The sequence below is a fragment of the Oryctolagus cuniculus genome, chromosome 9 (genome assembly GCF_964237555.1).
Source record: "Oryctolagus cuniculus chromosome 9, mOryCun1.1, whole genome shotgun sequence".
Lineage (NCBI taxonomy): Eukaryota > Metazoa > Chordata > Mammalia > Lagomorpha > Leporidae > Oryctolagus > Oryctolagus cuniculus.
Genome location: NC_091440.1, coordinates 69,184,174 through 69,210,166, shown reverse-complemented (window position 1 = coordinate 69,210,166; position 25,993 = coordinate 69,184,174). Strand labels below are relative to the sequence as shown.

The following is a 25,993-nucleotide window of genomic DNA, read 5'->3' as shown; positions in this document are numbered from 1 at the left end:
CTTATCTGCTTCTGTCAACCCGTCCCTTAAAATAACGTCAAGGCGGCGAAACACAGTTTAAGAAACACAACATCGCAGAACCCCAGGACACTCACCTGTCAGCGTCATGGGCGGGCGCGAGGCGGACCAGGAGGGAAACGATCCAGCGCGCAGGCGCACTTCGTTCCCGGCCCGCCCGCCACGCCCCGCCACGCCCCGCCACGCCCCCTCACGACAAAAGCCCCGCCCACCCCCACGACCCCGGCGCTCCCGCCGATCCTCCGCATCTTCCTCCCAGGCCCGTCTCCGCTCAGCCTGCGCTGCGTCCTCCCGGCCTGAGGCGTCGCTGTACGCGGCCCTGAGTTCCACTCCGACACCTGGGGCGCTCGGCCGTAGGTGGCAGGCGGAGCGGAGCGCAGGGGGGCGGTGTCGCCGCGGTGTAGGGGCGGCGGCGGCGGCGGGCTCTGCGCGATGGCTTCCTCGGTGTGGTGTTGCCTGCGGTGCTGCAGAGATGGCGGGACCGGCCACATCCCTCTGAAGGAGATGCCGGCCGTGCAGCTGGACACGCAGCACATGGGTAAGGGCCTCCCCTCCGCAGACCCAACGGCCCGCGGGGGCAGGGCGCGGCGGGCCGGGGGCAGTGCAGGGTCCGCGGTCGCACCTGCTGTCCTCCCCGCGGCCCGCCCGGCGACCCGAACCGCCTTCCTGGCCGCTCAGCCCTCGACACCTCTGCGTCTCGAGGGTCCCTCCGACGCCGCGCCTGCCGCGGGCGCGGCTCTGCGCTCAGAGCTGCGCCTGTCATCGGAGTGGGTGTGTTGACCTCCTCACTGCCCGGGAGTCTCTTCGGAGCTGCCTCCCCCGACGGCGTCAGGTGCCCCCGGCCTCTCCTGTCGCGCTCCCATCGGAAGCTGCACTTTTTCAGAAAGCTTGCTCCTTCTGCGCTGACGCTCGCTGGTTTCACTTTAGCCCCATCGTTTATAGGCTGCAGTTTGTTTTATTGGAAATAATTTCCTTTTTCCCTCCTAAAGCCAAAATAAGGCTGGTTGCGGACACGCAAAGTCGCTCCTCGGTTCAGAACCTGTCGTTTCAACTCAAGCCTCCCATTGCCCGGCTTCTCCTTAGTCACGGTCAGAGGTGCTGTAATTTCATCGCCATGGCCTCATCCCAGCAGGTCAGGCTATTGCAAAATAAAACAGCGCTTTACTCCTTTGTATCTGTGGCTTTTTTTCCCTTTCATTTCCAAATGGCCGCGTAACTTCTCTAAAGTTCTTCCAATCCCCTCCTGAGCCTGTTCTCCACGGTACTGTATCTATTCTTAGACTTTAACCACATCCTTCCATGTTCTTGGAATATGATTCTAGGAGAGATTTTCCAATCTGATTATTAAACTTAGAGTCCTATCCTTTTTGTGGAATGCTTTATTTGAAATACTCTTCTCCACTTTTGATTTTTCCCACATTGTCTGAAAGTGCATTGAAAGGACACACAGGTCTTAATGTTTATAGCAGTGCCCGCTTCTATCCACATTCTTTAAAATTCTGGAAATATTCTGCCTATTTCATTTTTATATTTTTATAGCGCATATTAAATGTGATCCTTAGACCATCTTGCCTGTGGGTATTTACAGTATTTTCCAGATTTTCCAAATGTAGTACATAAGTAATCTTTATTTCTTATCTGTCATCATTTAGAGATAGCTGGTGTTCATATTCTACAGTGTCCCTCAGAAAATATTTCCATTTCATTTATCCTTTCACGGAATTGAAAATGAGCTACTGAGCGTCTGCAGGGTGGCAGGCGTCGTTTGAAGTGCTGAGAAAACAGTCAATGACAAGTTCCTCGCGCTTGTGATCAGCTGTAGCTCCTCTCCCCATCACTACTGCCAGACTCTTGAATTACTGCAGTCTGCTCCTTAGAGCATCTCACTTCTCTGGCCTCCGTCTTCTCTAGGAAAAACTTGTCACCTGCACTCATTCCACCTGCTTACCTCTTCCCAAAGCTGCCCAGCGACTCTCACCTGTAAATTGGATAGAGTAATGGCACCCTCCCCGTTGTTTTTCATCTACATGTTTTTTATTAACCTTTCCTAGTAAATTCAGATCCTCCAGTCACAGAGAGACTTGATTTGAGAACCTAAATAAAAAGAGAGGAAAGAGTTGTTGCATTAGGAGAAGAGTACACTTCAAGCATGAATTCATGTTAAGTAGACAATATGAGAAGCACATAGAGCAGCATGTATGAAGGTACTTCAAAAATTCATGAAAAATGGAATTAAAACATAGCTTACTTTCATGCAAAAGAATTTAGAAACCACGTATATGAGTGGTCTTCACAAAGTTCATGAACAGGCTGGCGTTGTGGCACAGCATGTTAAGCCACTGTCTGCAGCCCTGGCATCCCATAGGGTACTGGTTCGAGTCCCAGCTGCTCCACTTCTGATCTAGCTCCCTGTTAATGTGCCTGGGAAAGCAGCAGAGGATAGCCCAAGTGCTTGGGCCCCTGCACCCACGGGAGAGACCTGGAAGAAGCTCCTGGCTCCTGGCTTTGGCCTGGCCCAGCACTGGCCATTGCAGCCATTTAGGAAGTGAGCCAGTGGATCTCTCTCTTCCTCTCTCCTTCTCTGTCTCTCCCTCTCTATAATTCTGACTTATAAATAAAGCTTTTTCTAAAAAGTGCATGAAAATGTGTATTATGAAAAAACTAGCATGTATTTCAAAATTTTTCCTCCAAACTTCTTTTAATTCCATTTTCCATGAACTTTCTGAAGTAAGCTGGTATATGAATATGTGAAAGAATATATTAGGTAACCTAAAGAATGTGAATGCTTTTTAAAATTTATTTATTGGGGCCAGTGTTGTGGTGCATCAGGTTAAACCACAGTGCCAACATCTCATATCAGAGTACCGGTTCCAGCCACAGCTGCTCTGCTTCTGACCCAGCTTCCTGTTGATGCCTTGGGAAGGCAACAGAAGATGGCTCAAGTGGTGGAGCCCCTGCCACCCATATGGGAGACCTGGATGGAGTTCCTGAACCCCGGCTTTGGCTTGTCCCAGTCCTGGCTGTTGCAGCCATTTGGGGAGTGAACTGGCAGATGGAATATTTCTTTCTCACTCTGTTTCTCTCTTTGACACTCTTCCTTTCAAATAAATGAGTAAATCTTTATTTTGTTTTTATTTATTTGAGGGACAAGGAGAGTGAGCTCCATCTACTGGCTTACTCCTCAAAGGCCCACATTGGGCAGGACTGTACTTACTCTTTAGCTGTGTTCATATGCTGCTCTGGCTATACTTAAATTAGCCTTGACTTTCTAAACAATATCCGTGATTAATAAAACCGCAAACTACAGGGATCCAATAAGGTAGCTTTGAAATAAAGAGAAATGGAATAAGCTTAAATGATTACCTAATGATTCACAAACATCTAGAATGTTCCCTAAATATAGTCATCTTTATAAAAAAATCACAGTACCTCAGAGAATATTTTGGAGGGACCATCATAGTGGCGCAGGACATTAAACCACAGCTTACAATACCAGCATCCAATAGCGGAGTGCTGGTTCAAGTCTTGGGCACTCTGCTTCTGATCCAGCTTCCTGCTAATGGACTTGGAAAGGCAGCAGAAGATGGCCGAAGTACTTGGGACCCGACCCTGCTACCCACGTGGGAGTCCTTGGTTGGCTCCTGGCCTCAGCCAGGCCCAACCCTGGCTGTTGCAGCCATTTGGGAAGTGAGCCCATGAATGAAAGATCTCTATCTCTCTGTCTCTGTCTCTCTCTCTGTGTCACTCTGCCTTTCAAATAAATAAATAAATCTTTTCAAAAAGAATGCTCTGGAGAGAAAGATTGGGCTGATATTGAAGTAAAAGAATAAAGGTTGTTTCTGTGGTTCCAACTGAGCAGATTCTCCTGTATTAAGCGCCTTCTGATACTTCCATTATCACCTTGCAGTGACGTCCAAGAGAGTAAATTATCTACTGTATAGGCTTGTTATTAGAAGGTTCTAGTATGTGTGTGGACCACAGAGCATTGCTAGTTAAGGGGGAAATTGTCATTTATTCGTGTAGTTCTTGAAAATGTGTTTCACTTAGGTTGCTTTCAGTTGTAAGTAGTAAAAACTACAAATCAGAATTGTTTACATAATTTATTGATTCATGTAACCAAAATGTACAAAAGCAGCACTGGCATCAGGAAAGACTGTGCTGCCAAGAACTCGGTTTCTTTGCATTTATTTCTCCTGCTTCTGTTGCTTTTTCTTGAGGATTGGCTTCCATGATGATCTGCAGCAGCTCCCTGCACTGTATGCTTCCTCATTCAGGTCCAGCAAGAAAGAGTGTATTTATCCCATTGTTCTCTGAAGAAATTCCTGAGACTCTCTAACTGTGGCTGGTTAGGTCATGTAACCATTCTTGACCCAATCACTGTGGCCAAGAAATGTGGAATGCAGTGATTGACAACCAGGTCAAATGCTTCACCCCTGAAGCCAGAGTGTGAATCAACATCCCTGGAACTGTTTTGATACAAGAGGGAAGTCCGTTAGGAAAGGGAAGATAGGTGTGACATGTCCACCACCAAGTGCTTGGTATAGCACATCCATTCATTCATTCCTGAATCATTTGCTTGGTGAGCCATCTCCTCTGTCGTCTTTGTCATCAAGTAGGAAGCTCTGCATTATGAGCCCACTGGAGGTATGAGGGGTAGCTAGATGCAAACTATTTATAAGGTTCTCGTTTAGAATTTAGGGCTTAACATTTTTAACTAGAAAAACAAAAGAATGCTGATGATTTTTTAATAACCACACAGTAGGAATCTTAGTTTTGTCTTAAGAGAGTATATCTTTCTTAAATCACCCAGTTTAGAATTGTGGTGGGATATGAAAAGCATTTCTCCTTTGTATTTGTCCCAGAAAATTTTTTGTGTAGTATGAATTCAACCTGCTGTTACTATACCCTAATTTAACCCCCTCAAGAAGAGTCCAGTACAGTTCTAATATCCAAATCTGTTCAACTTGTACATTTAATTCCCAGCAAAGTGGTAATAATTAGCTGCAGCCTTGATACGGGATATTTCCTTCATATTAGAATTATGTTACATCTGTTTATGTTCTCTGATACACATGCTTTCCTGAATCACAACATGTAAATGATCGGTGTTGGAGTCATAAATCAAAAGACGAGTATCTCTCTCACTTTCATCTATAAATGTCATTTGAGTTAAAACTAAAATTTTCCATGAAAGTTGCAGGTGATGAAGTTAAAACCCTGTTCACATATTCACAGTGTGATTGGCTGTAGTTATCTTGGTAAACATTTTAGTAACCTAAAATTTGCATTTCTCATTGTCACCTATTTCAGCACAGATCTGTGTTCCTCTGCATATCCTGTGAGTGCTCCAGTTCCTCCTTGACTAAGCTCTGGTATAGTTCCTTGTACATTAGAGACACTCAACTGATCTTCAGTAGATTATATCAGTTCAGTTTGCTGAAGTTTCTTTTAAATATTTATGTTTTGTTTAAATTAAGGGATTTATGAAATCATCACATTCATTTATTAGCAATAGTTACTGATTCATGTCACCAAAATGTACAAAAGCAGCACTGGCATCAGGAAAGACTGTGCTGTCAAGAACTCAGTTTCTTTGCATTTATTTCTCCTGCTTCTGTTGCTTATTCCTGAGGATTAGCTTCCATAATGACCTGTAACAGCTCCCTACATGGTTAAAGCATATAAAAGTGTTTTAAATATTCGGTATAGAGGCCAGCATTGTAACATAGTGGGCAAGACTGCAGCTGACATCCCAGATGGGCGCCAATTCATGTCCTGGCTGCTCAACTTCCAATCCAGCTCCCTGCGAGTGTACCTAGGAGAGCAGCAGAGGATGACCCACGTCCTTGGGCCTCTGCACCCATGTGGGAGACCCGGAGGAGGCTCTGGGCTCCTGGATTCCACCTGGCCCGCCCCAGCCATTGCAGCTGTTTGGGGAGTGAACCAGCAGATGAATGATCTCTCTCTCCCTCTCTGGCTCTCCCTCTCTCTGCATAACTTTTCCTTTCAACTAAATAAGTAAAATGTTAAAAAAAATTTTTCAGCATGTTTCAGAGGTACTATAGTTTATTTTAAGCTACTTAAATAAGACTTACAGCTACAATGCCAGGAAAAAGATAAATTATATGTTAAAATAACATCAGTATTTCTGTATTTTGAAGTACATATAAGCATCCCTATCTTTGGTAGACAAAGAGTTAGAAGTGAACAAACTAACCCTGTTGGATATGAAGACATAAAACTTGATGTAATATCTGTGTTTTTGTTTAGGAACAGATGTTGTCATTGTAAAAAATGGAAGAAGAATTTGTGGGACAGGAGGCTGTTTAGCCAGTGCTCCTTTACATCAAAACAAAAGCTACTTTGAGTTCAAAATCCAGTCCACAGGTTAGTATTATGGTATTTTGCTATTAAAAGTCCTAATCATTCTAAATATTAAGGTAATTTTCAATATATAAACAAGATTCAGGAGATAATATAAAAGCACCAACTTCATACTTAGAAGACCTGGATGTTCCATTTACTTTTGTATGATCCTGGTTAAACAGTTTTCTCATCTATAAGTGAGAATTACAGGAGCTGCCCTTTCCTCTTTGTTGGAGCTCTGAGTATGAAAGTGTGTGAAAAACAGGCACTGTTAATGGATGTAGATGAACCATTGTATTTGGCATTTAAAATGTAGACTCTTGCTGTTTTATCTTATTATTTTTGACCCTTTTAATATATCTCTAGAGCTTCTTTTCTAAATTAGTTTTAGATACTGGATTTCTTAAACATATGAAACAGGCCGGCGCCGCGGCTCACTAGGCTAATCCTCCACCTAGCGGCGCCGGCACACCGGGTTCTAGTCCCGGTCGGGGCGCCGGATTCTGTCCCGGTTGCCCCTCTTCCAGGCCAGCTCTCTGCTGTGGCCCGGGAGTGCAGTGGAGGATGGCCCAAGTGCTTGGGCCCTGCACCCCATGGGAGACCAGGAAAAGCACCTGGCTCCTGGCTCCTGCCATCGGATCAGCGCGGTGCGCCGGCCGCAGCGTGCTGGCCGCGGCGGCCATTGGAGGGTGAACCAACGGCAAAAGGAAGACCTTTCTCTCTGTCTCTCTCTCTCACTGTCCACTCTGCCTGTCAAAAAAAAAAAAAAAAAAAAACATATGAAACAAATGTGAATCCATCCTCTCCTTTCCATTAAAAGTCAGTTCATGCTTATTGTGAAAACAGGTTACCTATCCCAGCCTTCTGGGTGGTTTTTCATCATGAGCAGGCCAGACAGGATGGAGAACTGTAAATCAGGTCTTTAGCTGGATTTTGTTGGGTTTTGTCCCCGCCTGGTAACTGAATGCCTAACTGGTTGTCAATTTTTTTCCCCTTCAAAATTATACTTATTTATTTATTTATTTATTTATTTATTTATTTATTTTGACAGGCAGAGTGGACAGTGAGAGAGACAGAGAGAAAGGTCTTCCTTTGCCGTTGGTTCACCCTCCAAGGGCCGCCACGGCCGGCGCGCCGCGCTGATCCGATGGCAGGAGCCAGGTGCTTCTCCTGGTCTCCCATGGGGTGCAGGGCCCAAGCACTTGGGCCATCCTCCACTGCACTCCCTGGCCACAGCAGAGAGCTGGCCTGGAAGAGGGGCAATCGCCACAGCCGTGGCGCCAGTGAGACTACTTTCACAACAGCAATTTGTAGACAGGGTTCTACAGCCTCCTTACTCTTATGGAACTGGGCACAATTACCTCAAGTTTCACTGCAGGACGAGTGCTACAAACTCCAGCAATTCATTTATTTTAGGGATACCATTGAGGATAGTATCCTTCATAGAAAATCCACATAAAAATTTGTATTTGATTTAAGGCTCAAGAAAAGATCTGCTTCTCTTGAAAAATAAGTATGATGTATGTGAGAAGATTACAGTAACCAGGCACATTTTGCAGCTAGTGAACTGACTTTTATTTACTTATTTTTTTTTGAGATCTAAAAATAGAGTCAAAGAACTCCAGCCAGAGTGACATGGAGGGGGGCTTCCAAGAGAGGAAAAAAAAATCCAAAGAACCTTGTAGCACCAGGGTTTTTAGAGTACAATTTCAAGGGGCCATCGCTGTGGTGTAGCAGGTAAAGCCGCCCCCTGCTGTGCTATGGGCTGGGAAAGCAGTGGAGGATGGCCCATGTCCTCGGGCCCCTGATCCCTCGTGGGAGACCCGGAAGAAGCTCCTGGCTCCTGGCTTCAGATCTGCCCAGCTCCGGCCACTGCGGCCATCTGGGGAGTGAGCCAGCAGATGGAAGGCTTCTCTCTCTCTGTCTCTGCCTCTCTGTAACTCTGGCTTTCAAATAAATAAATAAATCTTGAAAAAAATTTTTAAAAATGTATAATTTTGGGCCGGCGCCGCGGCTCACTAGGCTAATCCTCTGCCTTGTAGCACCGGCACACCGGGTTCTAGTCCCGGTCGGGGCACCGGATTCTGTCCCGGTTGCCCCTCTTCCAGGCCAGCTCTCTGCTGTGGCCCGGGAGTGCAGTGGAGGATGGCCCAGGTGCTTGGGCCCTGCACCCCATGGGAGACCAGGAGAAGTACCTGGCTCCTGCCATCGGATCAGCGCGGTGCGCCGGCCGCAGCACGCCAGCCGTGGCGGCCATTGGAGGGTGAACCAACGGCAAAGGAAGACCTTTCTCTCTGTCTCTCTCTCACTGTCCACTCTGCCTGACAAAAAAAAAAAAAAAAGAAAGTAGTCTCCTCCCCTCCTGTCACTCTCACCGCTCTCCTGCTGTGTGGTCAAGCTGTGTAGGAGGCTACAGCAGTGGAGTCTAAGCACATAGCTTTAATGATCTCACTCAATCCAGAAAAATGAATACATTGACAACATAGTCTTCAAACTTTCTTCTGTTTATAGAATTTCTCCTCATTTTGATAAAAAACTGAGAAGGAAGCAATTTGAGGTAACATCAAGAACTCTGTGTATTCTGTTTAGCCTGCTTCAAAATCAGCCTAGACCAAATGGTTTTTTAAGCTGAGCAATTTAAGATACTGAGTAAGAAAACCATCTTAGGGTCAGCATCGTGGCAATGTGGGTAAAACCACCGCCTGCGTTCCATATGGTCACCATTTCAAGTCCCGGCTGCTCCATTTCCAATCAAGGTCCCTGCTAATGCGCCTGGGAAAACAGCGGATGATGGCCCAAGTGCTAGGGCCCCTGCCACCCATGTGAGAGACCAGGAAGAAGCTCCTGGCTCCTGGCTCCTGGCTCCTGGCTCCTGGCTCCTGGCTCCTGGTTTCTGACTGGCCCAGCTTTGTGCCCATTTGGGGAATGAACAGCAGATAGACGATCACTCCTTCTTTCTGTAACTTTGCCTTTCAAATAAATAAATCTTTGAAAAAAGAGAGCGAGAGAGAAGATGATCTTACACTTTGTTAATCATCTCCCCTCCATGACATTGCTCATGGCCTACATTATCTATCACTAGTTGTAGACAGAAAAACTGACAGTTTGCCATTTGCCAGAGGTAGAGCTTGAAAGAACTTTAGGTCATTGACATGGAATATATAGCTCTTTAAAAATATTCTTTAATGAATAATGATGATAATAGCTGGATTTTTTTTTTTAATGTTTACTGTGTGCTTTGCTCACCACTCTACCCCACCCGCCTTTTTGCATATTTAGGCAAGTGCTCACAGTGTTCCAAATGCTTTGCTTGGATTATCTCATTGTATCTTCATAACTCCGTGAGGCTCTCCGGTGAGGAAACAGGTTAAGTAACTTGCCCAAGATAATGCAGCTAAGTCAGGATTTAACTCTGGGCAGTACAGCTCCGGGATGACGCAGCTCTCTTATCTGTCTTCTATGCTGAAAACAGTTGGGTACGGTTTGCAAATTACTTTCAGATTTTTTTTTTAAACATAACAGAAAACAGTTTAGTGATAGCATGTCATGTCTGTGAAAAACAGTTTGCACTCCCTTTAAAAATAACTCCATTTATATTTACACTCTTTAGATTTTAGGAGCATTTAAACTATGATGTTTTTAGGAATCTGGGGTATTGGTGTTGCAACTCAGAAAGTTAACTTGAATCAGATCCCTCTGGGCCGGGACGTGCACAGCCTGGTGATGAGAAACGATGGAGCCCTGTACCACAACAATGAAGAGAAGAACAGGCTACCGGCAAACAGCCTCCCGCAGGAGGGGGACGTGGTGGTGAGTGTCCTGGAGGAACTGCTTTCCCCATCAGTTATTAAATTAGCTGCTTGCGGTGTGTGCACTTTTGCCCGGGACTGTCTGGTTTGAATTCCAAGGCACTGGCATTGTGATACTGACTCCAGGTCCTTTGGTTCCCTTACAATGAAAATTGAAAGGAGGCCAATGTGCAACCCAGATAAGGTTTACCGGGGGCTTATGCCTGAGCACCAGGGAGACAGCATGGCGGGAAGAGGTTCGTTCCCCCGCCTGACTCAATGCTGAGAGTTGGGCAGGGCATTTTCTTGAGTGGGAAGGCATGGTACTCAGCACGGGGCACTTCCGTCTGCTCCCAGCCCTGTGTTCTGGCTCATCCCTTCCATACGTGGCACCTCGATTTGCACCTGGCCTGGTGTTCTGCGCAGCAGCTGTCTGTTTGTCTTGTGCATACCTCATGCATGTATGGCTCACCCCAGGAATGTCACATATTGGTGGCATTGGGCTACTGCAAGCATGCACACGGGCAGTTGTGGGGACTGGGGGAGGAGGGGGTTCTTTAGTGGTTTGAGTGTTAAGAGTGTATATACCTCTTGCTCTGGTGGGTTTGGAGTTGCGTGGAGTGACCTGCAATTGGAGGTGGATATATGTCTAGTGGGACGAGCTTGATTTTATGAGTCCTGTTTCTATCCAGTCTCATGTGTATCTAATGAGGTAGCAGACAGTACCAGAAGTAGAGGCTGCTGCCTTGCCCAGTTGCCCTCCGTTTTAGAACTGCCAGTCGGGAAAACCAGTGTGAGCCGCAGCAGAATTCTGGGCTGGCTTTCACAGAAGCTGTGACCCTGAGTGTTACAAGTTCACTGACCCTTGTATCAAAAAGCGTTGGAGGTTTCTGAGGCTAGCAGTCTCTTAGAGAAAACATCCACATTTTTTACTGAATTGTTATCAAAGTTCTGTCACAAAATTACAGTATTTATCAGAAGTTTTGGTCCGAAACTTAATCTAACTAAACTTCCTCTACTTTTAGAACTCTTGAAACAGCTAGACTCAAAATCCTAAGGCTTGATTGTAGGAAAGCTTGCTGTTGTTTTTTTTAGGAAACCAGAGTAAGAGTTATATGTTATTTAAAAGTTCTCAGGGCTGGCGTTGTGGCGTAGCAGGTAAAGCTGCTGCCTGCAACACTGACATTCCATATGGGTGCTAGTTTGAGTCCTTGCTGCTCCACTTCTGATCCAGCTCCCTGCTAATGGCCTGGGAAGAGCAATGGAGGATGGCTCAAGTGCTTGGACCCCTGCTACCTTTGTGGGAGACCTGGAGGAAGCTCCTGGCTCCTGCCTTCAGCCTGGCGCAGGCCTGGTCATTGCAGCCATCTGGAGAGTGAACCAGCAGTTGGAAGATACTCTCTCTCTCTCTTTCTCTTTCTCCCTCTCTCTGCCCTCCTCCCTGTCTCTCCCTCTCCCTGTCTCTACCTCTCTCTGTAACTCTTTCAAATAGATATATAAATCTTTAAAAAAAAATGATTTCTTTATCGTTATTCCTGATGGAATAGATTTAACTCTGTACCAAAGCCACCCTGTTGAAAATGTAACCCAAAGATCTCTTTGTGTCTTTCCAAACTCTTTCTCACATACTGTGTTATCCAGGGAAACCCTAACCACAGATGATGCTGTTAGCTATGGATTGAGAACAGGGTCCCAAAGTCTCTGTTAGCCTAAGTGCCCTTGTGCACAGAACTGTGGCTCTGGCAGCAAATGGAAATGAGTCTGTAAGTAAAGAGGGGGAGCTTCTAATAATGAAATGGCAGAGGCAAGGGGAATCCAGGTTACTAAGTTAAAGAAGGGCACAGTGTTTTAGGAAAAAGATGAGGAAAGGTGTAGAAATTAGGATCCTTAATTATGGTCAGTCTTTCCTGCAGTTTAAAAAATATTAAGAATAGTTAGTTTCTAATCATTGAAAGCATGTCCCCCCTAAACTGACTAAAGAGAAAAAAAGGAGACTAAGGGCATAAGCCATCTGTAAAATCTGCTTTTGCCTGTTCTTTTGTAGTGGTTCATTCTGTGTTTGCAGGTCATCCCCAGCTGTCCATAATATGGAACATCTTTTGGAAAGAGAATCTTGAAGTCAAGTTGATGCTGTCAACCTATTTACACTGAAAAATGAAATTCAAACATAGGAAAAGATAATAGTAGCAAATGGTTTTCTTTGTGGATATACTGAGTTTCCATGTATTATTCTTGCCTTCCTATCATCTCATTCATTGAGATGCCTCATTACAAACTGGCAGATTTAAGAATGCCATTTTTCATCTGTCAGCGTTATTAAACTAGTCTTGGAGTTTTCATGCCCATTCTGATAAGAGGAGAACTAAAAAGTATGAAATATATGCAGAGGTGAAAAAAAGTAAGACATTACCATATTAACTTTATTGTCCTAGTTCAAACACTTGAGCACAAATTTTGCCACACTGCTGACAGTGGCAGGGGAAAAGCAGACTGGGTTAGAAGACAGGAGAACCGTTCTCACTTGTTGTTTGGTGTCATGTGGCAGAATCCAGCCCATGTTCCAGGGCACAGGAAAGTACAGATTAGGTTAGAAAACACTTGCTGTCAGTGCTGACAGGGACGGAGGAGGTTCTCACACCCTCCCTCACTTCTCTCTGGTGTTGGGATTTTGCAGTCAGGGCCTAAAGCTCGCTTGCAGCGGGTTCTGCTGCCCCCAGGTGGTGAGACCTGCTGATCTGGCCTGCCAGAGTTCCTGCAGTCCCATAGGGTCTCGCACTTTCTTTTTATATAATTACATTTTGTTTTTTAAATAGAAACGTCTCTTCATGAAAAAAGCTAATCCCATGCATTAGATAGCTTTATTATATTTAAATACATAAGCTAAAATGAAGCAAAAGCAATCTGTGTACTACTTATCTTTCTCAATATTCCTCAATAGTAATAAATAATATTGGTTATTACTATTAACAAAGCACTTTGCGCTCTAACCATGGCTTGGCTAAGGTCTGAGGAGACTGTGTGTGTAGCACTCACCAGACTGACTTCTCTGGGCCTTCGCTGTCCTGCAGAAGGAGGGAGTGGAGTCCAGATGATCTAGGAGATCTTTCTGCCCCCAGAAAGCTTTTAAGTTGATGTAATTTATCCACAATCAGAACCTCTGAGGTCATTATAGTCATTTACATCCTGGTCAGTGATAATTGCACTTATTGAAAGATCTCTACTATCTATCCTTAACCTTTTTATTTTTTTTTTAAGATTTATTTATTTTTTTTTGAAAGGTAGAGTTAGAGAGAGAGAGATCTTCCATCCACTGGTTCACTCCCCACATGGGCACAACAGCTGGGGCTGGGCCATGCTGAAGCCAGGAGGCTGGAACTCTACCCGGAGCGCCAGTATATGTGGCAAGGGCCCAAATACTTTCCCCGGCGCATGAGCAGGGAGCTGGGTCAGAAGTGGAGCAGCTACATGGATGCTGGCCTCTCAGGAGGTGTGCCACACAAAGGGAGCTTCTGCCGTATACTCTGAATGCTTCAACACAAAGAACTCATTTTATCATCAGTAACTACTGTATGAAGTTTTAAAGAGAAGTAGTATGTCACAGCAATTAAGAGCAAGTATTCCAGAGCCATCCTGCATGGGTTTAAATCTCAGCTTTGCCATTTCTAGCTGTGAAACCTTAGTTAAATCATTAGCCTCTCCGTACCTCAGCTGCCTCATCAGTAAAATGGGAATAATAATACCTATCTTGGGAAGATAAAATGAGGAAATACATATGAAGTGCCTATAGTAGTGCTTGCTACATAATACAGGCTAAGTGTTTTTCTGCATTCTAATTATTATTTTTTTAAAGATTTATTTATTTATTTGAAAGAGTTACAGAAAGGCAGAAAGAGAGAGAGACAGAGAGAGAGGTCTTCCATCCACAGTTTCACTCCCTAGATGGCTGCAAAGGCCAGAGCTGGGTCAGTCTGAAGCCAGGAGCCAGGAGCTTCTTTCAGGTCTCGTGTGCAGGTGCAGGGGCCAAGGACTTGGGCCATCTTCTATTGCTTTCCCAGGCCATAGCAGAGAGCTAGATCAGAAATGGAGCAGCAGGAACTCAAACTGACACCCATATGGGATGCCAGGACTGCAGGCGGGGGCTTTATCCACTACACCACAGTGTCAGCCCCTCTAATTGTTATTAATTGTGATCTTTTAATCATACATTTAAAAAGTAGCATTTTTTATTCCATTGTATTTTTTTAATCTTTGAGCTATTGTTTTTCTGTTTCTTTATATTGACACAGGTGACCAATTATATTCAATTCTAAGTACAGCATTTACCTTGGTTATAAAGAGATACAAAAAATATGTGATTTCTTGTGGGAAATTTGTTTTATAAAGATGTTCTTCACAATGTGAAACAGTGAGAAGTAGCAAGCTTTAGCAGTGAAAACTTTGTTTTCTCCTCTTAAGATCAACTGTTTATAGAGGAAAGCAGTGCTGTCTGTATGAGTTTAAAAGAGCTGTTTATGATATGTGGTGCCTATAACATCTTAATATTCAAAATATAAAATCCAGATTATCCAAACATAGGATTACAATTTAAACCATTGTCTTTGTTTTAATGTGGACTCTTAAAATTTTATCTGACTTTTTCCTCCTACATAATCACTACTAATTTTTTTAAGGCAGTTCAGGTAGACTTCACCAAATTTTAAACCCTTAATAAAATCTGTTAGGGGGCCAGCACTGTGATGTAGCAGGTAAAAGCCACTGCCTGCAGTGCCGGCATCCCATATGGGCGTTGGTTCGAGTCCTGGCTGCTCCACTTCTGATCCAGCTCTCTACTATGGCCTGGAGAAGCAGCAGAGGATGGTCCGAGTGCTTGGACCCCTGCACTACCACCACCATCACACCCCCACCCCCACCCCACCCCTGAGACCTGGAAGAAGCTCCTGGCTCCTGGCTTTGGGTTGGCCCAGCTCTGCCCATTGTGGCCAATTGGGGAATGAACCAATGGATGGAAGATCACTGTCTCTCTGCCTCTGCCTTTCTGTAACTATGTCTTTCAAATAAATGAATGAATTAAATAAAGAAATCTATTAGGACACTAGGCTCACCTTTTTTCAGTTGCATACTTCCCAATCAGTGTCTTCTGACTGCTCAGGTTTTTATTGAACATTTATATTTTTGTCTTGTTCAATTTTTTTCTTTCCTTCATAGGGTATTACATATGACCATGTAGAGTTGAATGTATATTTGAATGGAAAAAACATGCATTGTCCAGCATCAGGTATACGAGGAACAGTGTATCCAGTTGTTTATGGTAAGCTAAAATATTTGTTATATTATTAGCTATATGTTAACTTTTGTTTCACATTTGTATCAATTTTATAACTAATACAAGTCTGGAAAAGTTGTTAATAAGGTCCTTTTTATATGGCATTACTCAGTAGTGTATTACAATCCTCCTTTGCAGGATTCGGAATGGTTTTTATTCCCCACATATTAAAAAAAGGTTGCTAACTTAATTTTAAGAAGAACAACTATTTTGATAAATTAAGCCAACATTTTTTTCTTCATCCCAGAATTCAAACCATATTTATAAATGTATAATTCAGCTACTATTTAGTTTAAATGGGCTTATTGAGCTAGCCTGGACAGTTATTTTCTATAGCAGAAATATTTTCAATTTGTGTATCAAACAATTCAGCTCACTTTTAAATCATAATCCATTTTTAAGTTGAAGTTATATGTTTAGCGAATTCTCTATAGTTGTACATAAAATGTTTTTACTGTAAAATGAATTAATGCTTAAAATACTGCTTTATGCTGTAATAAAGGTATTTGTACTTTAAAAATAAAGGTTGCTAAATACAGTGATTATACTTAAACATGAAATAGCCCTATCCCCTTTTTCATCCTGTAGTCTTTTATTCTAGAAAATTACAAAAAGCTTTATTGAATTTACAAATCTTGGCCGGCGCCAAGGCTCACTTGGCTAATCCTCTGCCTACTGCGCCGGTACACCGAGTTCTAGTCCCGGTTGGGGCACCAGATTCTTTCCCGGTTGCCCCTCTTCCAGTCCAGCTCTGCTGTGGCCTGGGAGGGCAGTGGAAGATGGCCCAAGTCCTTGGGCCCTGCACCCACATGGGAGACCAGGAGAAGCACCTGGCTCCTGGCTTCGGATCAGCGCAGCACAGCGCAGCGTACTGGCCATAGTGGCCATTTGGGGGGTGAACCAACAGAAAGAAGACCTTTCTCTCTCTTTCTCTCACTGTCTAAATCTGCCTGTCAAAAAAATAAATAAAATAAAAAAATAAAATAAAATGAATTTACAAATCTTTTTTTGTTCAGTTATTAGGAAAGATTAAAGAGCAAGAAATTTGTTTGCAAAGACTATTTGGAAACTAGGGATGGGAATATTATATGTAGATTGAACATTAGTTACCTTTATAAACTAACATGAATGTTAGTGCTCTTGTGAGAGAAATTATGATTTACAGTGGTTCATATTAATTGCCCTGCTTATGATAGCTGTATAAGTACTCACGTTTCTGTGTGTGTCCCTCCAAAAGTTGTATTTCTAAAGAGATGATTCTATGCCACTTAATTAATTTGTATTATAGAGAATTTCAAAGATGTACTGAAGAGAAAGCCATTCGGGTTTCCTCTCCCAGTGTTCCTCCTGATCTTCACCTCCCTCCCTGTATTACTGTTAGGAAGATGCCACCTACTCTATCATTTTATTTCTGAAATTTTTATGCATATCTCAAAAAAACAAAGTCCTTCTCATTAAAAAAATAGATAAACAAACCCAATGCCTTTATCACTCTCTCCTGCTTCAGTTTTTATGTTACCAACTTTAAATCAATGGACGAGTCATGCTTCTGTATATGGTTTTAATGAGTCTTCGTTTCCTCATTTAGTTACTTTATAAAAACATAGAATTGTGTCCTAGTAAAAACTAGTTTTTAACTTTTTTGTCATGACTATAAACGTACCCATTAGTGATGACAGATTGGGATGTCAGTAAAGGATACAACAATAAGTATAAATATTCAACAAAATGACCATAACCACAAAACTTGTGATTTACTTTTCATTTGAGGGTTGTTTGTTTGTTTGTTTGGTTTCTTTTTTTTTTTTTTTTTTTTTTTTTATTTTAATTTTTGACAGGCAGAGTGGACAGTGAGAGAGAGAGACAGAGAGAGAAAGGTCTTCCTTTGCTGTTGGTTCACCCTCCAATGGCCGCCGCTGCAGCCGGCGCACCGCGCTGATCCGATGGCAGGAGCCAGGATCCAGGTGCTTTTCCTGGTCTCCCATGGGGTGCAGGGCCCAAGCACCTGGGCCATCCTCCACTGCACTCCCTGGCCATAGCAGAGAGCTGGCCTGGAAGAGGGGCAACCGGGACAGAATCCGGCGCCCCGACCGGGACTAGAACCCGGTGTGCCGGCGCCGCAAGGTGGAGGATTAGCCTATTGAGCCACGGCGCCGGCTGTTTGGTTTCTTGACAGGCAGAGTGGACAGTGAGAGAGAGAGACAGAGAGAAAGGTCTTCCTTTGCCGTTGGTTCACCCTCCAATGGCCGCTGCGGCCGGTGTACCACGCTGATCCGAAGCCAGGAGCCAGGTGCTTCTCCTAGTCTCCCATGGGGTGCAGGGCCCAAGCACTTGGGCCATCCTCCACTGCACTCCCTGGCCATAGCAGAGAGCTGGCCTGGAAGAGGGGCAACCGGGACTAGAACCCGGTGTGCCGGTGCCGCAAGGCGGAGGATTAACCTAGTGAGCCGCGGCGCCAGCTTCATTTGAGGTTTTCACTAGGCTTCCTTTCTTCCAAACTTTACCTTTCAGTTATTTTTTTTACTTTTTATACCTTTGAATGTAAAGTATATTTTAAAACCCAGTTTAGATTAATATTCTTGCATATTAGATAAGCCTAAAACTATTTTTTAGTTTACTTAAATGAATATAAATGTAGCTTGGTATCTGAGATGGCTTCTGTCAAATGAAATATCTGTAGAATGACTGAATTATATGAGTATGACAAATAACATTAATCTAAATTGCTTCTTTTCTTGGACATTATTTTTAATGTAGGAAAGGATGGGTAATAAATTATAGATTAGTATAATATATTTCATAAATTGAAATTCATAAATCAGTCCAATTAAACCAAATATTTTCATAGACTGATACTATCAAAAATAAAAATAGATGCCTTACCCTTTGTTCTCCATCCTATCCATAATTCTAGATCAGTCTGGTCATTCATTTTTGTCTGCTCTTAAACTCAACCAGTGGAGAGAAAAAACCTGCACAACACTGAAGAAGTATCACAATAACCTGACTTCCAGTCTTAATCTAAGCTCTCAATAGTTTTTGGAAATTCTTCTACATCTCTGTGCATTCCAGACCTTCACTGTGCTTCTTGAATTTATTAAAAAAAAAAAAAAAAAAAAAAAAAACAGACTATCAATAGTGAATTCCACTTCCTCTCTCCCTTCCCTCCTGAGGCATTTTCGGATTGACTGCAGTCTTGCCTTCTTTCCACCCATTCAAAGCACTCTGCAGTGTAGAACTCATTTTTATTTTTTTAATTAAATTTTTAAAGATTTATTTATATTGAAAGTCACAGTTACAGAGAGAAAGAGATCTTCCATCTGCTGGGCCAGGCCAAAGCCAGGAGCCTGGAGCTTCATCCAGGTCTCCGAGATGGGTAGCAGGAGCTCAGATACTTGGAGCATCTTGTGCTGCTTTTCCCAGGCCATCAGCAGGGACATGAACCGGTACCCATGTGGGACGCTGGCATCGCGGGCAGTGGCTTTACCTGTTTGACTGCAGCACTGTGATCTAGATTTCAAACCTCCCAGCTCTACGGGCTCACTGTGCCAGTTATTCCATCTGTATGTCATGTCATCAGTTTTGTCTTCAACACTTATAAACATTCTGAATCTCTCCCATCCCAGAAGCCCTCCCTTGAACTGGTAGCCCTGTATTTACCCTTCTCTGTATGGCCATGTCTTGTAGAATAACCTATGCACACTGCCTTTATTATCACTGTGTGTTCGCAAACCCAGTCTGGTTGCCATTACCACCACTGCATTGAAACTACCCTTGTTGGGGCCAGCGCTGTGGTGCAGCGGGTTAAAGCCCTGGCCTGAAGTGCCGGCATCCCATATGGGCACGGTTCTAGTCTCGGCTGCTCCTCTTCTGATCCAGCTCTCTGCTATGGCCTGGGAAAGCAGTACAAGATGGCCCAAGTGCTTGGGCCCCTGCATCCATGTGGGAGACCCGGAAGAAGCTCCTGGCTTCGGATTGGCGCAGCTTCAGCCATTGCGGCCATCTGGGGAGTACACCAGTGGATGGAAGACCTCTCTCTCTGTCTCTACTTCTCTCCATAACTCTGTCTTTCAAGTAAATAAAATAAATATTAAAAAAAAAGAAACTACCCTGTTAAAATCACTGGTGACTCCATAAATCTCAGATCCACTGCAGAATGGTTTTTCCTGCATTTGTTAGCAATATAAAATAAATAGTACTGTGCATTAAACATATGTGGGCATCTTGACAGATAGCTGTGAAGAGAACAGGCACGTCATTACCTCTTAAGTCAGGAGACAACGTGTTCAGTAGCCTAGACCGCAGTCCTCAGCAGGACATGTTCACTGTTTGCCTGTTAGTGGCTTGCTTTGCCTTATGGTGGTATTTGCTTTGTTTTGCCATCACTGTGGTGAAGATAAAAAATATACTCATCCCCATAAAATTTCCTTTTGCCCCTTATAATCTTTGGTGCTTACCCCTCTAACCCAACTCCAGCCAGGCAACCACTGATCTGCTTTCTGTCACTTCATAGCTTGAGCTTGCATTTTCTATAGTGTTATATAAATAGACTCAAAAGTGCATACTTAAAAACATTTTGGGGGGTGTGGCTTCTTTTTTTTTTAAGATTTATTCTAGTCCCGGTCGGGGCGCCAGATTCTGTCCCGGTTGCTCCTCTTCCAGTCCAGCTCTCTGCTGTGCCTGGGAGTGCAGTGGAGGATGGCCCAAGTGCTTGGGCCCTGCACCCGCATGGGAGACCAGGAGAAGCACCTGGCTCCTGGCTTCAGATCAGCGCGGTGCACCGGCCTCAGCGGCCATTGGAGGGTGAACCAACGGCAAAAGGAAGACCTTTCTCTCTGTCTCTCTCTCTCTCACTGTCCACTCTGCCTGTCAGAAAAAAAAAAAAAAAAAGATTTATTTATTTATTTGAAAGAGTTACACAGAGAGAGGAGAGGCAGAGAGAGGTCTTCCATCCACTGGTTGACTCCCCAATTGGCCGCAACAGCCGGAGCTGCTCCCATCAGGAGCCAGGAGCTTCTTCTGGGTTTCTGACACTGGTTCAGGGACCCAAGCACTTGGGTCATCGTCCGCTGCTTCCCCAGGCCATAGGAGAGAACTGGATTGGAAGTGGAGCAGCTGGGTCTCAAACTGGCGCCTCCATGGGATCCCGGCGCTTCAGGCCATGGTGTTAACCCACTATGCCACAGCACCGGCCCCTGGGGTGTGGCTTCTTTCACTTAGTATTATTATTTAAGACTTATCTGTGTTATAACATGTGTCAATAATTCACTCATTTTTATTCCTGCTGAGTATTGTTCATTATGTGGTTATATTACAATTTGTCCTTTTACCAGTTGGTGGATTGTAGGGGTTGTTTCCAGTTTGGGCCATTATAAATAAGGTGCTAGGAACATTTATGTACAAGTCCTCATATGGGCTTATACCTTCATTTCTCCTGAGTAAATACTGGTGAAAAACATGAATCAGGGCTGCAGTTTAGTTCACAATAGCGTACCAATGTCAGTTGCCTGGTTTGCACCCTGTACTGTTCTTGTATGTGATGTTAACCCTGGGCAAGCAGGACAAAGTGTACCTTGGACTCCTGGCAGAATTTTTGCAATTTCCTGTGTCAATAATTTTTCAAAATAAAATATTTTTAAAGTAATACATATACATTTTATAAAATTGAGAAAATATAGATAGGCAAATCAGAATAAACTAAAATACCCATATTCACAGGGATGAGGAACGTCTCGCCCATGGACTGTTTGAGGTCCGCGAAATCATTTGGTCTGCCCCTGTAGGCAGGACTCAGAATTCAGTACATCTACAACAAGCTAATTTTTTAAAAAATGTTTATTTGTTATTTATTTGAGAGGCAGAGTTACAGAGAGAGGGAGACAAAAAGAGAGGTCTTCCATTTGCTGGTTCACTCCCCAAATGGCCACAATAGCTGGAGCTGAGCTGATCAGGAGCCAGGAGCTTCTTCCAGGTCTCCCATACTGGTGCAGAGGCCCAAGCACTTGGGCCATCTTCTACTGCTTTCCCAGGCCATGACAGAGATCAGAATGGGTGCCCTTATGAGATGCTGGTGCTGCAGGTGGAGGCTTAACCTATGGGGCCACAGCACCAGCCCCTAGGCTAATAATAAATTGATCATGTTGTATGGCCCATGAATGATGTTAAAAATATCCAAATGGCTCCTGTCAGAAAAAGGGTTCCCTACCCCTGACCTAGAGATAATTATTAATATTTTGATATATAGATCCCTCTTCAATGTTTTGGATAGATTTTGGTTTTTGCTATGGCTATTTTAGGTAACCTGGACAGCCAGATGTGTTTATCCTTTTTTCCTATGAATATTATGATACTATGAAAATAGTTTATTTTATAATTATGTGTTCATTTAAATAAAGGTATATGTTGCTAATTTGTTTTCTTTCTTTTTCTATCATCTAGTTGATGACAGTGCAATTTTGGATTGCCAGTTCAGTGAATTTTATCATACTCCACCACCTGGTTTTGAAAAAATACTATTTGAACAGCAAATCTTCTGAATGTATTTGTCTTTGAAACTCATATTTCTGCACTGTTAAAAGTGTTTACCATTTAATAAAGCTTTATCGTACCTATAGATAAAAATATATTCTTAAAAATATGCTTGTTAGTGTTGTCAAAGGAACCAATGTATTCAGTATTCCACCCAGAAGTTGTGATTTAAAATACTTATGTTTTGTGATGTGAAAATCAGCATTTGGGATAGTTTATTTAATTCTTATTTAAATAAATATAACTATGGGTTTGATTAACAGTATTACATGGTAATATGTATATAGATATTTAAAAGGGACTTTTTCTTACAGAAAATATGTTTTGATAGAGGTATAAAATTGGGTGGGATTTTTTGTCATTCTAAAGTTTAGAACTCCATTAACTATTTTGAGTCAGCAGTCTAATAATTTTGTGTCTCAGTATTTTTTTTTACATACAAAAGTATAACAGTGAAATTTATATTATTGGCAACTTCGGTTTTGTCAATCTGTTTACTGCACACAGTACAACTTTCCCTAAGACTTCAACTCCTTATGTTGCTGTGTAATGCCATTGCTTCTGGTTGGCTTTGTAAGAGAAGATAAACTAGTATTGTCAGAACATTTTGATGAAGACTGTCCCGCTGTATTGCTTCCATGCCAGAGTTAGTGGTTGATTATCAATGTAATGTACACTGGCAGACATTCAAAATAGTATGATGCTTTAAACTTAAATGAGATTAGCCTTTTAAGGACTTTTATTTAAATGCATATTTTCTGTAAGTAATAATGAAAATAACAGTCAAAGACTATCAGTAATATATTAAACACGTTCTTGTTTTGTGAACATACGGTCAGTTTACTCCACCCTTGACTGTATCAGAATTCAGAGATAAGTGGTTCCTCTCCAGGACTCGGAGCCTTTGCCTGTGTCCAGGTAGAATCCCAGTCCTTTAGTCAATACCCTGCTGACCCGAACTTTCACTGTGCACGTCTTTAGGTACAGTTTCTCTTCAAAAGAGCATGCCAAGGAGCGTTCTTCTTGCTGCTTTTATGCACACGAAGCAGTACTGTATGTTGTGCTAGCAAACCATGGGTGGTGCAGTTGGGAGGAGATCTGAATTGTGGTCTTGTGCCTAATCCTCAGGTGAATTCTGCAGCCTTTCTGAGCCCCTTGTTCCCCACTTATACACAGGGATGATCCTAGGTATGGCCTTGATTCTCTATGTGTTCAATAATGTATGTAAAACACCTTAATCCTCACAGACACTGAATAAATGTTGTTTTCCTCTGCTCTGAAGGAGTGGTTTTCATAGTGTGCCTCAGTTCAGCATTGCTGCCATCACCTGGGGGCTGGTTAGAAAGGGACACTGTCAGGCCCTATGCCAGCCCCACGGCATCAGAGACGGCCAGGGAGAGGCAGGAGTCTCTGAAGAGACCCTTCAGCTGGATGTGGTGCACGCTGCAGGCCGAGAAGCTCTGCACAGGAGACTTCTTGGAGAAATATCACCTACCATAAATGTTCTAAGGATGTAAGATGGGCTATTTTTGACTCATGGGCTAGATCCTGCACAGTGCTTATTTGTTGTTTATTTGGTAGACAAAAATGTAACCAAGTGCTTTAAAAAACAGAGATGTACTAGGATAACATTTATCTTATAAATAGCAAATTTTACCTCAAGATACATAGAACTCAATTAGCTATATATTATTTATGCATTTTCATCTGTCATAGTCACTTTAATTCATAAAAAACATGCTTGCTTGGGAAGCAAATTAAAGTGACCACTGCTGTTTTTATGTTACCTACCTCTTAGTCATTTTTTCAAAAGGCAACCTTTTTAAAATTCACCGTATTCTTCTCTGCTTCTAATCCTACAAAGAGGCATGTTACAAAGATGATATGAGCTTGTGTTCCATGGCAACAGTTTGGTGAAGTCTAGATGTGTTTGTAATCTGTGTCTGTCGAATTCCTCTTTAGAAGGTTACATTGCACTGATCTTTCTTCTAAAACTGGTAACTTCGGTCTGATGAGAGAAGCACCAAATTCCAGCAGAGAGGCATCCTACGAGATCCTTGACCATGCTCCTCAAAACCGTCAAGGTCCCCAGGACCGAGGAAAGCCTGAGAAACTGCCGCACCCCCGAGGAAGGTATCCTGGAAGGAACCTGGAACAGCAAAAAGACCTTAGGGAGAAGTAAGGACACCTGAATAAACCATGTATTTTATTTATTTAAGAATTTATTAATATATTCATTCATTCATGGTAACAGATATACCATACTAGTGTAAGATGTTAATAACAGGAGAAACAGAGATTATGAGAATACTGTACTGGCTTAATTTTTCTGTAAATCCAAACTGTTATAAGCAATAAAGTCTATTTTTTTTAATGTACTGATCTAGGAGAAATTTTAAAATAAAACCTTTCCCTAGGGTGATAGGATGGTGTTAGTATAGTATATACCCATACTTTCAATATTTAATGACAGCTAAATATATTTGTGGACAGGATAAAAAACTTTCTTGCATTTTAACATACAAAAACCTGCATTTGTTAGTGCCTGAAGAGTCACTGCCAACTGTTTTGATTCTGTATGTTGCAAAAATCTATTTGTCCCCACCAGTACAGCTTTTTACACTCAGACTGAAAATTAACTAGTGATTTATTTTCTGTTATTAATTCAGTGATTTAAATGTTGTGAGGACTATGCAGTGCTAGATATGTAAAACCAAATATTATGAATAATCATGTTACATATTTAAAAATCAGAGAAAGAAAATTTGGCTTTTAACTGCCTTTGCCTATCAGTTACAATTGGAATATGTTTTCAAACTATATTATGAGTTAATTTGATAATGATATCAATTATAATTTGAATTAAGGCTTTTCTAAGTCATCAATAAAAACAATATGCATGATACTTTTGCTCACATCTCCATTCACTTTATGCTTACTTGTGAGGGTTAAGCCTATGTATAGGCCAGAAGCATAGTTGGAAATGGTAGTGAAATCTTGGATGTGGTAAAATACATTAAATCAGTAATTGGTTTTAGATAATGTAAAGATGAACTTTCTGTATTTTTTAAAAAAATTTTATTTATTAAAGTTACAGACAGAGAGGGAGAGACAGAGTGAAATGTCTTCCATCCACTCCCCAAATAGCTGCAAAGGCTGGAGCTGGACCAGTCTGAAACCAGGAGCCAGGAGCTTCTTCCTGGTCTCCCTCACAGGATGCAGGGGCCCAAGGACTTGGGCCCTCTTCTACTGCTTTCCCAGACCATAGCAGAGAGCTGGATCAAAAGTGGAGCAGCAGGGACTCAAACCAATGCCCATATGGGATGCTGGTACTGCAGGAGGCAGCTTTACCCACTACACCACAGCACCGGCCCCAATAGTGTAAAAATGATGAGACTAGGGGGAAAGCATCTATAATCCAAACTGTGGAATTTTCTTCTACATAGATAGAACCAAGCATAGTACTCTACTCATAGGTGGAATACAGTCAACCAGCACTCACCTCCATTGGCATTGTTTATGCAGCCTGGCAGGGAAATACCGTTGGGAGCTGGCAGGGCTGTTCACATGAATCATAATAGTAGAGTCAGGTAACTGCTGTTCTTTCCTTTACTGAGTAAGACTTGAGATTCCCCTTCAACTTGCTCTTTTAAAATAACTGGGATAATGGGGCTGGCACTGTCGCACAGGTGCTTAACACCTTGGCCTGAAGCGCTGGCATCCTATATGGGTGCCAGTTCAAGACCCGGCTGCTCCACTTCCAATCCAGCTCTGTGCTGTGGCCTGGGGAAGCAGTAGATGATGGCCCAAGTGCTTGGGTCCCCGCACCTGCATGGGAGACCTGGAAGAAGCTCCTGGCTTCAGATTGGTGCAGCTCCAGCTTTTGCAAACAACTGGGGAGTGAACCAGCGGATGGAAGACCTCTCTCTCTCTCTCTGTGTAACTCTTGACTTTCAAATAAATAAAAAAA

General features: G+C 42.9%; 1 protein-coding gene across 2 annotated transcripts; it reads left to right on the top strand.

Moving 5' to 3' along the window:
• The first annotated feature begins 241 nt into the window (after positions 1-241).
• SPRYD7 (SPRY domain containing 7) lies at positions 242-24,928 on the top strand. 2 transcript variants are annotated; one of them, XM_051832278.2, is made up of 6 exons: positions 243-556; positions 6,289-6,405; positions 9,664-9,738; positions 10,028-10,194; positions 15,378-15,480; positions 21,934-24,928. In XM_051832278.2, exons 1-6 carry the CDS (start codon positions 451-453, stop codon positions 22,029-22,031), a joined length of 666 nt encoding a protein of 221 aa, XP_051688238.1. In that variant the 5' UTR covers positions 243-450; the 3' UTR covers positions 22,032-24,928. The 2 variants fall into 2 exon arrangements, with proteins under 2 accessions (XP_002720778.1, XP_051688238.1); XM_002720732.5 differs by lacking the exon at positions 9,664-9,738 and having other exon boundaries at positions 242-556.
• Positions 24,929-25,993: the final 1,065 nt, after the last annotated feature.